Source organism: Monodon monoceros, unplaced genomic scaffold, assembly GCF_005190385.1.
Source record: "Monodon monoceros isolate NGI ecotype Baffin Bay Population unplaced genomic scaffold, NGI_Narwhal_1 Super_Scaffold_6, whole genome shotgun sequence".
Classification (NCBI taxonomy): domain Eukaryota; kingdom Metazoa; phylum Chordata; class Mammalia; order Artiodactyla; family Monodontidae; genus Monodon; species Monodon monoceros.
In genome coordinates this window covers 34,892,873-34,906,796 of record NW_021703783.1, presented here as the reverse complement: position 1 = coordinate 34,906,796, position 13,924 = coordinate 34,892,873, and the positions used below count along the sequence as shown (strand labels likewise).

The following is a 13,924-nucleotide window of genomic DNA, read 5'->3' as shown; positions in this document are numbered from 1 at the left end:
GATGATGAGTTCACTTTGGAGACAGGGACAGATCAATAAGTGCAATTATCTATCAACAGAAGTTAAAGCTGGGAACATGGATTGACAATCATTCACCTGTGGATTCTTTAAGCCATATAAACTAAGAGTAAGAAAGCAGAACTGGGGGGTGTGGGGTGGGGGTGGGGAGAGAAGAGGATCAGAGAGAAAGGAAGGGACGATAACATTAGAATCAATCTATTTACAACAACAACAGCAAAAACTTAGTCAAACTGTTTCCTTGAAATGAAAATACTGCATAAAAAATTCCAGGAAACTCTAATAAATAGGAGTAGCCAAAAGGATCAGTTTGAGCCAAATACAAATACTGACACAAATATAATCCCAGAATTTTAACTAAAGGGTAAATTTGTCAGAGCTATCAAATTCCTTCATAATGAACTTTCTGGTTCCCTACACTATTACCATTTACATTTGGTATTTTATTGACTCTCCTGTCATATATTTGTAAATTAAGCTTATTTTTGTTTTTATAAGTGCTAACAAAGCTTTATCCTATTTTTTCTTCTTCAATGTAGAACTCTTACTGGTCTCATACAGAAAAGTTAAATAACAGGGAATCATAGGGTATTTTAGCCCCAATTGTTAATGATTAATGAGGGATGTGGCAAGGATAACTGCAGTTAATCCAAGCTGTTAAATTAAGAAGGAATAAAAGACATATTAACCAAATGCAATGTGCAGAAAACTTGTAGATCCTAATTCAAACAAAATGTTTAAGAAACACATTTTTAAAGACAACTAGGGAACACTGAGCATGAACTGGGTGTCATATAATATTAAACTACTATTATCCATATAATGGATATATATATATATATTTATTTAAAAGTATTTATAAATATATACTAAAGTATTTATTGGTGAAATGAAATAATGTTTGGGATTTACTTTACTTCAGGGAAAAAAATGGTGGTGGGGAAGAGATGAAACTAGAAAGGCAAAATGGTGACAATATCTAAAGCTGGGTGAAGGATACATGGATTTCTTTTTGTTAAAATAAGAAATTATAATCTTGCCTTTATCATCTTTTCAAGAATAAACTATGGCTGAAAAGTCTAGACTGTACTGATGATACTTTCTGATATATGACGGGATTTGAAGTTCTTAAATGTTTACTTTCTTATTAATATTAAGCTTTAAAAAAACCTTAGAATAAGACTAAAATTTAAACATTCAAACTGTGTTAGAAAAACTACAAAGTCATAATTTATTTTTCTCAAAATAAATTATTTACTAAGTAGTAATGAAATACTGTGTTCAATTCTAGCTACACATTTTGAAAGCCACTTAGAAAATGGAACTGGTTGAGGTGAACAGGATGATGAATAAACCAGACACTATAACACCTAAGGTCTAATTGAAATGAATAGGAAAATACACTCTAAAGAAGAGGTGAGTAAGGAGAGATACTTTTAAATGCTTGTAAGGAAAAAGAATTAGATTTACTCTAAATGTGATATAAAAGAGATTACACTTAGTCTAAATGTAGTACAGATCTTTAGAGAACAGAATTAAGACAATAACAGAAATCACTGGAAAAGAGGTCTCTGTGAGCGTGGGAGAATTCATTCAACTCTTAAAAATGAGGGTTATGGACAAGATAATATCTAAGGCTCTTTCTGCTCTAATATTCCCTTATTTTCCTAAACTATCCAGTTTTTTTCCTCTTATTAAGTATAACTAGATAATATATACATACCAAGCCTGTCTTATAAGAACACATTGAAATGTAAACAAAAAAATACGTTTAGTGGTAATGACTTTAGTTATTACAGTGTACTACTAGTCTACTAATCTAAGCAGTAATACTCTTTAAAAAAAAAACATTAAAATGACATTCTTGTGACTCTTGCTAAAATGATTTTCTATGGCTATGACTAAACACTGCCCCCTTGAGGCTGCAGGTATGCTTTCTGATGGGTTGAGTAACTTTTCAAACGCTTTATCAAAGAAAGAAAGGGACCAGGAAGATACCCATATTCAGTGTTGGCACCATTTCAGAAAGGATTCATGTATGAAGGACAGGAAACTGAGAAGCAGCATCTATAAAATGCCTTAAATAAGTACATCCTTAAGTAAACTATCTTTATATACAAGAATTAGGTATGGCATCAGATCATGGGATGAACAGATACAGATATACTCAACATGTGTTTTACATGCTCCTGAAAAAGACAAGTCTTTAGGTAAGTATTTATAACTAATTTTCTTTCATTTTTATTATTTTACATGCCAATCTAATACTATGCCTCCAGCAGGTACAAATTCATGAATAGTGGAAGAGAGTACGGCTTTCAGAAACGGTACCCATATTGCACTCTAACTTGCAAATGTAACAGATTGAAAAAAAATAGTTACAAATAAAGAAATGTGCCTTGAAGTACAATTTATTTTGTATTTATATAACCTACCCAGCTAAATACTACTTAAAAACAAAATCTATGGCTATATTACTGTCACATATCTTTCTCCTTTATTTGTTGCTAGCTTTTTTTCTGTAATGAAATTAATACAGCTGATTAATGGGAGTGAGAAGGAACAAAACTGAGCAAAGAAAAATTAAGTAACAATGGTATTAGGAAGGATTACCCATTGGCCATTCTCAGCAGGGACGTTTCCCTGCAGCCTTTCCAGCTCTGAGCATTCTGCAAAAGTCTGGAAGTCCCTTCTTGGGGTAAAGGTGCCTCCTTAACATCCCCAGACCCCTTAAAATGGTGGAAATAACAAGGTATGGCTAAAAAAAAAAAAACACATTTAAATTCCTCTATTTCATTTACCCCTTTAAAGTACCAATGCAAATAGTGAATAAAATGGTGTTAAACCAAGGCCTAAAATGCAACTTTGAGAGTATATAAAGAAATTTAAAGACTCTGGGCAACAATGGAAATGGTTTTTTATTAGCAGGCTCTTGAGAAGGCCCAACAGCCTCCCTTCAAAGGAAACTTATGATTCCATCTTGAACAGTTGATAATTTTTTAGCCTTTATAGGTACCTTATCTTATATATAAAGATAAAATATACCTGCACCATTACTGAGTGCCAGACCGTGTAGCAGGCACTGTGCTAAGAGTTATACATACACATCCTGTTTTTTTGTTTCTCATTCTCACAGACACCATGTATGTTATGTCTGTTTTTCCTTGCAAAGTTATAAATTTCTACATGCCAACCAAATACCAACTTTAGACCGTAGCTATTTTAAATAAACTACATTCCTGGAGAGAATACATAAAAAGTTTATACACATTTTTCAGATTAGGAATAAAATATATTAATTTTATGGCTTGAGTTAGATGTATGCATGTCCAATATGTTAAATTCTAGCATTAATATCCTAAAATTATCATTCGGTGGTACTCACATCCTATAACCTAATAGTTAAAATAATATGTTACATATAAAAGGGATATCTAGGACTTTACAAAGAAATCTTTTAGAATAGTGGAGAAATGGGTTAATAGCATGAGTTTTGATTTCAGACACACACCCAGGTTTCAGTCCTAGTACTACCTCATATTAGCTGGTAACCGTGGGCGAGTTATTTAGCATTGGAGGGCCTCATCTTTAAAATGAAATTAAAATTTTTACCTAATAGACTTTCTTTGAGGATCAAATAACAAAATGCTTTAGTGCAAAATTCCCAACACAGGTCCTAGTCTTAGCCAGTATTGTTGTTCGTTTTATGTTACTTAGGTATCATTATTGAATATAACCACACTGGAAGGCTGACACAAAAAATGAGGGTGGATGAAACAATTCCATAGTAATAGAGATTTTCTCTAATTTGGCTTGGTCTACTATAACTCTTTGGGATTATAAAGGAATCTAAAAGGAAAAAAAGTCAAACACATAATCAAGATGAATTGGGAAATTATTAAATATAAAATTAAAACAATGTGCTGAATGCTTACTATATGTTAAACACTTCATCACTAAAAAAAACTTTTTTAGTGTGCTTAATAAATGAAAAACTCAACTTGTAAAAGCTTAAGTAAAAATGATTTAGTATTTTCCACCAAAACTCCTTATTAATTATTGCCATGTACATAATATCCACTAAAGAATACTCAACCTATTTAGGTAGCTTGAAATAGATCTAAGCAATACTAACATATGAATTAAAAACCTCATTCTGCCCCCAGAGCAGCTTTATCCGTTCACATGAAGAAAGACGCGTATTAGTGAATGACGTGCTCTGAAGCAAGGGATTCTTCGTTTTTTCATCTTCTATTTTGCTCCCCCCCACCACCCCTGCTTTGCCATCTAGATTTGGTACCAATACCAACAATCTGCTGTTATCATCATAAGCACAGAGAAGAAACCCAAGCCAGAAGAACGCTAGAAGAGCTGGCAACAGTCACAGAAGGTTCCGGCTATGCACTAATTAGGAAAGGGAGAATGAAGAAGTAGTAATCCAGGAAATAGCATACAAGATTGTCCTTAAAATCTTTACAGGCTGATTGGACCCTCAATTCAGTAGCACTGATTCAAGAAAACACTTTTATTTACTAAGGCATGCAGAGACAGGATAGTATATATTCAAAAGGGAATAGCAGAAACATGACAGTAAAGCAAAGGAATAAGAGACACAAAATTTAAAATACTGGAATAGCTGAAACAAACTGAAATTATAAGAAATAAACCTTTTCAAAGAATAAAGGCAACTAATTCAATACATAGATATAATAAGAACACACTTGATAAAATTCTTATGGAATTCACCTTTTTTACAAAAGTACTGTGAAAGGAGGCACAAAAATACACTCATGTCAAAATCAAATACAGAAATCCCCTTTTGGAGAACCCTTAGCAACCCCGCAACCCCCCTAACATAGGAGACTAAGTTACGTTTTAAAAATTCCCCCAAAGACGTTAGATTAGAAGTGCTTCTCTTTCTTGGCTCTACAAAATTACTAATTTGGGTCTATAACAAAATAGAAAGATGCTTTAAACCATGTGCTAAAGTTAACAACTGAAAACTGTTTAATATTATAAAAAACAGAGAAAAATAAAAGAGCACAACAGCTTAAGTACATTGATGAGCCGACCCAATTAACTTTTCAAGGTAAAACATGGAAAAACAGTGCATTTCCCCCTAAAATCATATTGACACATCAGGATTTCTGTAAGAGAAATGTGATACGAGAATGACTCACCTGTGGGACCACATTCTGTACGTAGGTTGATGGGTGCTGCTGCTTTTGCTGAACAGCACTTTCTATTGCTACTTTAGCTACAGTGCTTGGATCTGCTCCTGCTGGCACGGCAACCATTGTTGCACTGCAGCCAGCATTGTTGGGGTCACTGATTGTAACAATTCTAACTCCCACTTTATTTGGAATTCCTGTGACTGTTTCCCTATCATTATCCTCTGCTGGCCTCTTCACAGTTTTGCATTCTGCTGTGCCATTTGTAGACCGAACGTCAGATGACAGGGCAGGAAAATGGGACACTCTTGATCCTGAGTGGGGAACGGCTATGATTTGATGCCCCTGTATAACAGAGGTTGTAGAATGTGGTGAGACAACTACACTTGGGCGTTGCTGAGGCACATCTGAATTCAAACTTGAAGCTAGAGGTCCGTTAGGCAAATCAGTACCACTAAATTGCTGTGTTGCCACATTTGAAGCCTCCTGTATACTGCTCACAGATGGCGAACCACCCAAAGTTAATACAGGTCCATTAGAAATTCTTTCTAGTTGATCACCTTTGGCAGTATCTTGCTGAGTGGCATCGAAAGTCCCTTGTGGTTCCATTGGAGATATCTCACCATTTCCTACATGATTGGAAGTTTTGTGATTTGGAATGTTTTTGCTTAAATGAGAACCATCTCCTTTATCAAAATCACAGATTCCATTAACTAGAGGTTTTTTCAAATCACTTTTAATATCCTGCATGTCCATTTGTTCTGAGTTCTGTTTTCCAGATGCTCCATTCTCACCTAATTCTAATGATGGCCCATTACTGATTAGTGAGCACTGATTAGCCTCACTTTGAATTTTCCCTGAGTTTGAAGGAGGTAGACTTGAGTCACTGTACTTTCTCCCATTTAAGAGACTTCCCACCTGCATTTCATTTTCCTTCGTATCCCCATTGCTGGTGTTCGTGGTTCCTCGTCTGCAGGATGGGTTCTCCATGACTTCAATTTTACGTTCATGAACGTGTAAACCTGTTGCTTCTTTTGCTTCCTCTTCCTTTTGGCAAATTATTTTATCACCTTTGAATGGGGGAGTAGCAGTAGTACAAGATGATTGTCCAGCTGGAGATGCTTGAGAGGCTGGAAGCGTTTGCACCTGAAGTCCAACTCCTGCCTGGGTCCCGCTCATGGTAATTCCTGCTGGAGCAATGAGCTGAGTTGCATTTCCCTGACTCACAGTTGCAGTTGCAAAACTTGTATTTGGCACAACTGTTATAGTTACCTGGTTGCCAGAAGTCCCTTGGAAAATGGTTGCTGGGCTATTTGAGATCAGCGGACCTGGTAATATTTGTAAGTTCGAGATGGGCACGGTTTGCACTCCCCCTGTGGGTGGCATCGCACTTTGGACCAACTGAACATTTTGCTGCCCAACCAATAGCTGCTGAGCTGGAGTTTGTCCCTGCACTCCAAAACCTGCTGCTTGATTATTGGCCACCTGGTATACCACCTGAGGGCTAGGAGCTCTTGCATTATTAGGGGGAGGAATCTGTGGAGCTGGGAGAATAAGCTTACCACCTGGAGTTGAAGGACCACGCTTTGGAAGCAACAACTGTTTTATCAGACTTGACTCACCAGAAGCAGGCTGACCAACTCCTGCATTTGTTTGCTGTGGTTGAACCTGCACTTGTACTTGTTGTGGCTGCTGAACTTGTACTTGTACCTGTTGTGGTGGGGGTGCTGGTGAATGCTGCTGCTGTTGCTGCCTTTTCACAGATAGCATTTGACTGACAGTAGGAGGTGGTCCCTGTGACTGAGGGGTGGAAGAAGATGACACGGCAGTAGGGACCTGGCTATTAGTAGCTGGGACAGGTGATGGTGAGGAAGATGGAGTAATGTTTGGTTGTCCAGCTAGCTGAACTGCCTGACCAGCTGGAAGAGCTGCAGGATTAGCAAGAACAATTTGGTGAATGGCTGGTGCATAAGTTTGACCTTGTTGAGCTGGCTGACTTACAATCACTACACTTTGTTGGGTTGGCTGCTGTGGTTGTTGAATAGGCTGTTGGACCACCGTTGATGAAACTTGCTGAGAAGGGAGAGGTTTAGGTGCAATGTTCTGAAACCCTACCCTTGAGGGCTGTGGACTCGGGACACCAGCAATGGTAACCATTTGTCCTGTAGCTACCTGAAAATTCTGTACTGAAGTTGCCGAGACAATGTTGGACGCAGAAGTCGTTACGTACTGTGGGGGTGCTATGAGAACAGTGTCCTGTGGCTGGCCGCCAGCTGACGTCTGCTGAGACGAAGTCTGCACAGGTTGGGGCGATGTGGTGATTAACTGTTGACCCTGTGAAACTGCAGAAGTACATGCTGGCATGTTCTGTACTCTGCCAAATATATGACTCTGTGGGACACCTTGTTGAATTACCGTAACAGGAGTGCCGGAAGGTATCTGTCCCGGTACCACTGTGTGTAATGGAGACTGTTGTGGAATTACAGATGGATGGTGAAGCAATGTCTGGGAATTCACAACTGTAACAGGTTGGGGCCCTGTACTATGATTCTGAACCACAGAACTCTGAGCAGCTCCTCCTCCCACAGCAATACTAACAGGAACTGCTGTCTGGGGTATAGAATTCTGGATTACTGTAGCCTTAACGACTTCACAAGGAATTGGAGCTTTATTTTGAATGACAGTCACCGGAGCATTTTGCTGCTGGTGGGTATGAACTGAAGGATTTGGTGGAATTCTCGAAACAGTCTGTGCCACGGTATGAACACCTTGTACTGGAAAAGACATTTGTGTTGCAGTCAAAGTTGAAGATTGGTTGGTAACAGGAGTCCTCTGAAAATGGTTTCCTACAGTTTGTGGTCCGTGAGGGATTCCTGAAAATATAGGGAAAAGTCAAAATTCATAATGAAATGACTGCAAAGCTGCATGTAGAAATTATTTTACTCAATTTGAGAGAAAACAGTCTTAAGAAATTAACAAGTTTGCATCATATGAATCTGATAAAATAATAGAACGAGAAATAAAATGTTACTGGAAAAACAAGGAAAAGTTACACATCTTAAAGGTATATAAGCTTTCATTTAGTCTTCTTATTAAATCGGTAATATTTAAAACACAATAAAAATTAATACCTGCGGGTGAAGGACTTGGAGATACATCAGGAACAGAATCAACACGAACAACGGGAGTAGAAACAGGTTGCTGCTGATAGTACATCTGAATGGGAAGTGGGATAGCCCTCCTTTTTACTCCTACTACATGAATATGTGCCTGCCCATTGTTACTGGAATCCTCCACCCTCTTCACTGTATGATTTGGAAAGACCGTTCTGTAAAGTACACACATACTCAGTTTTAATAACTAGCACATTAACAAAAACCACTAACTTCTAACTGCTACATGAATGGCAGCAGCATATTCACTGCTACTTATGTATGAACTAGTATGAATCATAGTTATATTCTGCAAGGGTGGGAAGCAAGGAATTAAAAAAAGGTCAATTCTCCAATTTTAAAAATCATTATTTATTAACACTGTTGGGTTTAAAACAATTCTACTGTAATTAACAAAAAAGCTGCATCTAGGCAATGCCTATTTGATGAACTTTGCAAAATATCAAAATGCCATGGGACTTCCCTGGTGGTGCAGTGGTTAGGAATCCGCCTGCCAATGCAGGGGACATGGGTCCGGGAAGATCTCACATGCCGCAGAGCAACTAAGCCTGTACGCCACAACTGCTGAGCCTGTGCTCTGAAGCCCACGAGCCACAACTAATGAAGCCTGCACGCCTGGAACCTGTGCTCCGCAACAAGAGAAGCCATCGCAACAAAGAGTAGCCCCCACTCGCCACAACTAGAGAAAGCCCATGCACAACAGCGAAGACCCAATACAGCCAAAAATAAAAAGATAAATAATGTATATATATTTAAAAAGCCATAATATTTGAGGACAGAGTTTAGTTATAGACTATTAGTCAAGACTTAAAAGGGTGAAAGCCATGTCTTTAATGCATAAAAGTAGGTGCAAAAAAAGTAAACGTGATTTCTTCCTTTTCTTTCTTTGATAAGCCTAGTAATGGTTGACCACAAACACCAGATGTGATTTCCAAAATTCCCTTGTATTTAAACTTCCATCACACTACAATCTAACCTTACAAAATTTCAAGTAGTGGAGATATTTAAAACTAGGTAGATATAGCTGGTGTGTTCTCTAAAGAGCAAGCGGTGTTGTAAATGATGAAAATTGACTTTATTTAAAGTTATGAAATATAAATCCTACCTAAGACATTTATAAAATCCAGTTGATGTTAGGATTCCACCACGAGCCAATTTACTGCAAGTTGATAGGTACTCAGAATACATTTCTGCTCGAGAGACAGAACAATCTGGATTTACTTCAAAATGAGCATTTAACCTAAAAGAGGAGAAAAATATATGGCATTATGCAATATACTATAGGAGAGTCCATACTTAAATATACAAAACCATTTGAAGGCAATGTGTTATAAACTAATAATTATGTCTATTAATCAAATTTCACTATCTCATGTATTATTAACAAAAATACATGCTAGGTTTTAGACAGAGTAAATAAAATAAAAAGAGATTACTTAATCATACCTATTTTAGTATAAAAAAATCATTATCAACAAATATAAAAACTGGGATGTGAGTACATCAGCAGGGTTGGTCTGCTGGCAACAAATATACTACAACGAATTTTAATCAGTGAATACTCAGGTTCCTGTCTTGTAATAATCAAAATATAACAGAAGTTCCCAATTAAGAGTTGTTGGCGATGTGACAAATGGAGGAAAAACTGAACTTAAAGTTAAACTTCTGTTGCTCTTGGATTAAATTTCTTCAGAAAAAACTCTCCCAAAGCTTTTAACTACTTCCTAAAACAATGATACTTCCCATGCTGCACACTCCCCTTCCCCTTCCGAGACTCTATTCCTAATCAATTACAAGGTAATTCAAACTTCAGTTTGTCTTTGTCATAAAGTGACTTCACCTATAAATTGGGATTGGAGGCCTAGTTATCCTTATAGGACTCTTTCTAGGACTCACCATATACATGACAGGCCAACCTACAGCTGTTTCTTATTAACTGAATCAAATGATAATTATGATAAAATAGTTTAAAATGCTTCTCTCCTCCTCCTCCCTAAAAATGGCAGAAATAGGCAACAGGGATTTATAAGACCAAGTCTATAACACACACACATTTTACATTGGATGTGGTACATATTTTTTCCAACTTTCATAACCCTTTGAGTACTGAGCTTTCAAAAAGACCAGACACAAAAAACTTGTTTTGGTTTCAATATAGAAGATAAATATTTCCAAATATTATTGGATAAGATTCATCATATATAAAGGGTCAAGGTGTAACAATATAGAACATGAGGAAAAAGTAAATAATTAGAGATATTACCATAAACCTGATTTAAGCAAAGTGGAAAAGTAGAGAAAATAGTCATAGGAACACAGATAACAAAGCACCAAAAATATGGAACACAGAGTGACAGGAGCATGGAATGGGAGAAAAATAATGTTAGAGGATGGGGGAAAAGGGATCAAAGAAAGAAATTTTTTAAAGTAATACATCATTGAAAAGTGATCTTACATTTCAATCTGTTAATCTTCTAAAGAATTAAAGTTGAAATTCATAAACAATGTAGAGGCAACTAGCCATGAAAAAATGAAATGGTTCTAACCAAGTCTACATTTCTTTTTTTCAGAAAGTGGCTGAGATGTGACCAGTCGGTCTTCTCAAGAAAATATTATTTTCAAGTTGATTATTTCAATGTAGACATACTGGCTATTCTATTATTTGATTAGTTACCCCTTACTACTCACAAAAAGGAAAAATTAACTAGCAATGAATGAGAAGCTTTGCTTTTGCTCAAAAAGAGGGACATTTAACAACAAAATCTGGTTCTATTTTCTTAAAGTCAGTCCAATTCAGTTTTAATAAAACATTAATTTAAGAAAACAAATTCTATAATCTGACAAACCTTATTTTCTACAAAGCCAATGATAACTTTTTAACACAAATTTTACTTGAAAAGGAGCGGTGTAATTTAGTGAAATTCTAGTCAAAGACTATTTTAACTCTGAAAATTCTGATAAATATTTTGTTTTCAAGCTATTCCAAAATACAGGTGAAGTGATTTTACATTGCCCTTTCTTTGTATAAATAATATCCTACCCTAACTAAAAAGAAATACAGAGTAAAACATTCTGGATGACTGCTGAAATACATTTCCTTTTCTCATTTGCTTTATTCTTCCCAAGGATAAAGCCTTAATAGAAATAGACCACTTACCACTGACAAGCAAACTTCTCACTATCTATTTCCACTATTCCTGGAGGTGGAGCAACATGCTGTGCTACAACTGCTCTGGAAGCTAAAGAAAAAAATACATTAGCTACATCATTTTTTAAAACTATATGCCATATTTAGTTAATGGATACTGAACCAATTAATATTGACAATGAATACCTTTTAAAAAGGTGTATAAACATATTGAAAATATACAAATTTGAGAAAGAAACTTATAATGGAGCACATATTATACCAGGCACTATCTTAGATGCTTCATACAAACTCTTTTTTTAACCTCGCAATCATCTGAATAATAATGATAATATGGATTATTTCACTAATATAAACTCTATTTTTTCCATTGTCAGACACTGAGTTTTAACTTTATCTATATTACCTTTCTTAATTCTGTGAGGTGGGAACCTGAGACTCAAAGTGATTAAAATAACTAGGCGAAGGTCACACAGCACAACACATCAATAAATAAGCATCTCTCAGTTTAGTTACAGAAGCAGATTGCATCACAAATAATTTCACTTCTGAATTTAAAAGATTAACATTAACTCTATAAGTGGCATATATAAAATTTCTGGGTATGATGAACAAATAGCTAACTTCTATGTTGGAACTAATGAAAACAAGAAAAATAAGAGATAATATAAACTTAGTCATATTACAATAAGTTTATAATAAAATATGAATCTTACATATTTATAGATAAAAATTATACTGTTTCACCATTGAATTAGCATTATTAACTTATACTTTTTAAACCTACAAAATGTACCTACTTTTTTTCAGGTGACATTTTAGCAAAACTTCTCAGAACCCTCAAAAAAAAAAAACAAATGAATTTCTAAATTATGGGAACTAGAGGAGCCCCACAGCTCAGCCCAATCTGTGAATGATCTGAAGCAATCTTGACCTTTGTCTGATGAGACCCCAGGCTTCCACTGGGATACAGCTAACAGCAGCCGGCCAGTTGTAAATATTTATTCTGTATTAAGCCATTTATATTTATGTGATTTGTTTTAATCTTCTATATAGTTCTAAATTTAACTGTCCCCGTTTTGCAAATGAAAAAATTAAAGCTCAGAAATTAAGTTCACAAACGAACACATGATGGAAATAGCAGAGCTAGAGATAGGGTGTAGCTGGAAAGCCTTCTTTTAGGGGTGCTGAATTTGAATTCAGGTCTGTCACATTTCAGAAGCCATATTGTGATATTCTGCTTCTTAATAGAACATAATAATTAGAACCAAAACTATTTTCCTTGGGCAACCCCAGCCTATCTTTTTTCTTCTCTAACTTGATGACACTGTTACAGAAAATACCCTTCTAGGGCCTAAACCTATGTAGAAATCTTCTCCCCTTTTCATCATCAATTATACTCTCAGAGTATACCCTACTCTGACTGAAATCTGAATCAAATAACAACCTATCGCAGGAAACATTAGAAACTATGTTGAAATTATGAGAAACTTTATAAACAATGCATAAAGAATGATACAGCCTCAATTAAATTAAAAGCATAAACCTGAAATGTATAATTACTATAAAAGTGGCTACAAAATGAAAAGCATTGTCCTCAGGATACCTGAAGACATTCCAAAGGATACAAAGGCACTTATACTTTAAGAGGAATCAATTTTCAGATACTCAAAGTTTTGTATATATTCCCTCCTAAAACTGCTTTGCCTGAAAACATGACCTCCTCTTTGATGACTGCTCTTTAACCATCTTGGAATAGGAAGTCTTAACTCTCACCCATCCTTTACAGCACTGTAAGATACAGTTAAATGCATGACTCTGGAGCCAGAGAGGCTGGCTCTAAAGTTCCATCACTCACTAGCTGGAAAAGCTATTTAACCTCTCTGACTATAAAATGGGGAAAAGTAACAATACGTTGACCTCATAGATCGTCATGAGGATTAGAGTTTATATGTAAGTCACTTAAAACAATACCTGGCACGTAAGTGTTACTATGTTAGCTACGATGATGATGACAATGGTGTAAAAACCTCTGGAATACCAAAGGGAGAAGTGGAAATATTAGTGTCCACAAAACTTCTTTAAACCAAGGTATTAGGGTAGGGCTTCTGGTCTATCCCAGTGTTTTATATATTATAGTTAAGGGCAATGTAGGGCCTTAGAAATTGGGTATTCTGGCCCTTTGGTGTGTTCTGAATTCAGATATAAAGTGATGACAATTTTTACTTAATGTCCTTTCCTCCTCTATCCCTCAATTACTATCAAAGAGTGCATTACTTTTGAGACAATCTTGTGTAAGTAAAGCATTCAGAATATTTTAAAGTAATATTGAAGGTGGTGGCATCTTATTTCATTCACATGACAAACTCATGACAAGTTTAACTATCTCAGAATTCTGAAATAAGGAAAGTATC

At 35.9% G+C, this 13,924-nt stretch overlaps 1 protein-coding gene across 2 annotated transcripts in view; it reads right to left on the bottom strand.

The window, feature by feature from the left end:
- ARID2 (AT-rich interaction domain 2) overlaps nucleotides 1-13,924 on the bottom strand; it is a 168,112-nt gene that overhangs the window by 42,698 nt on the left and 111,490 nt on the right. For both annotated transcript variants that reach the window (XM_029204619.1, XM_029204620.1), the window contains exons 12-15: nucleotides 11,520-11,601; nucleotides 9,468-9,602; nucleotides 8,321-8,517; nucleotides 5,199-8,062 (exon numbers count right to left, since the gene is read on the bottom strand). In XM_029204619.1, coding sequence (XP_029060452.1) covers nucleotides 5,199-8,062; nucleotides 8,321-8,517; nucleotides 9,468-9,602; nucleotides 11,520-11,601 — 3,278 coding nt within the window. The remainder of the gene's footprint in view (nucleotides 1-5,198; nucleotides 8,063-8,320; nucleotides 8,518-9,467; nucleotides 9,603-11,519; nucleotides 11,602-13,924) is intronic.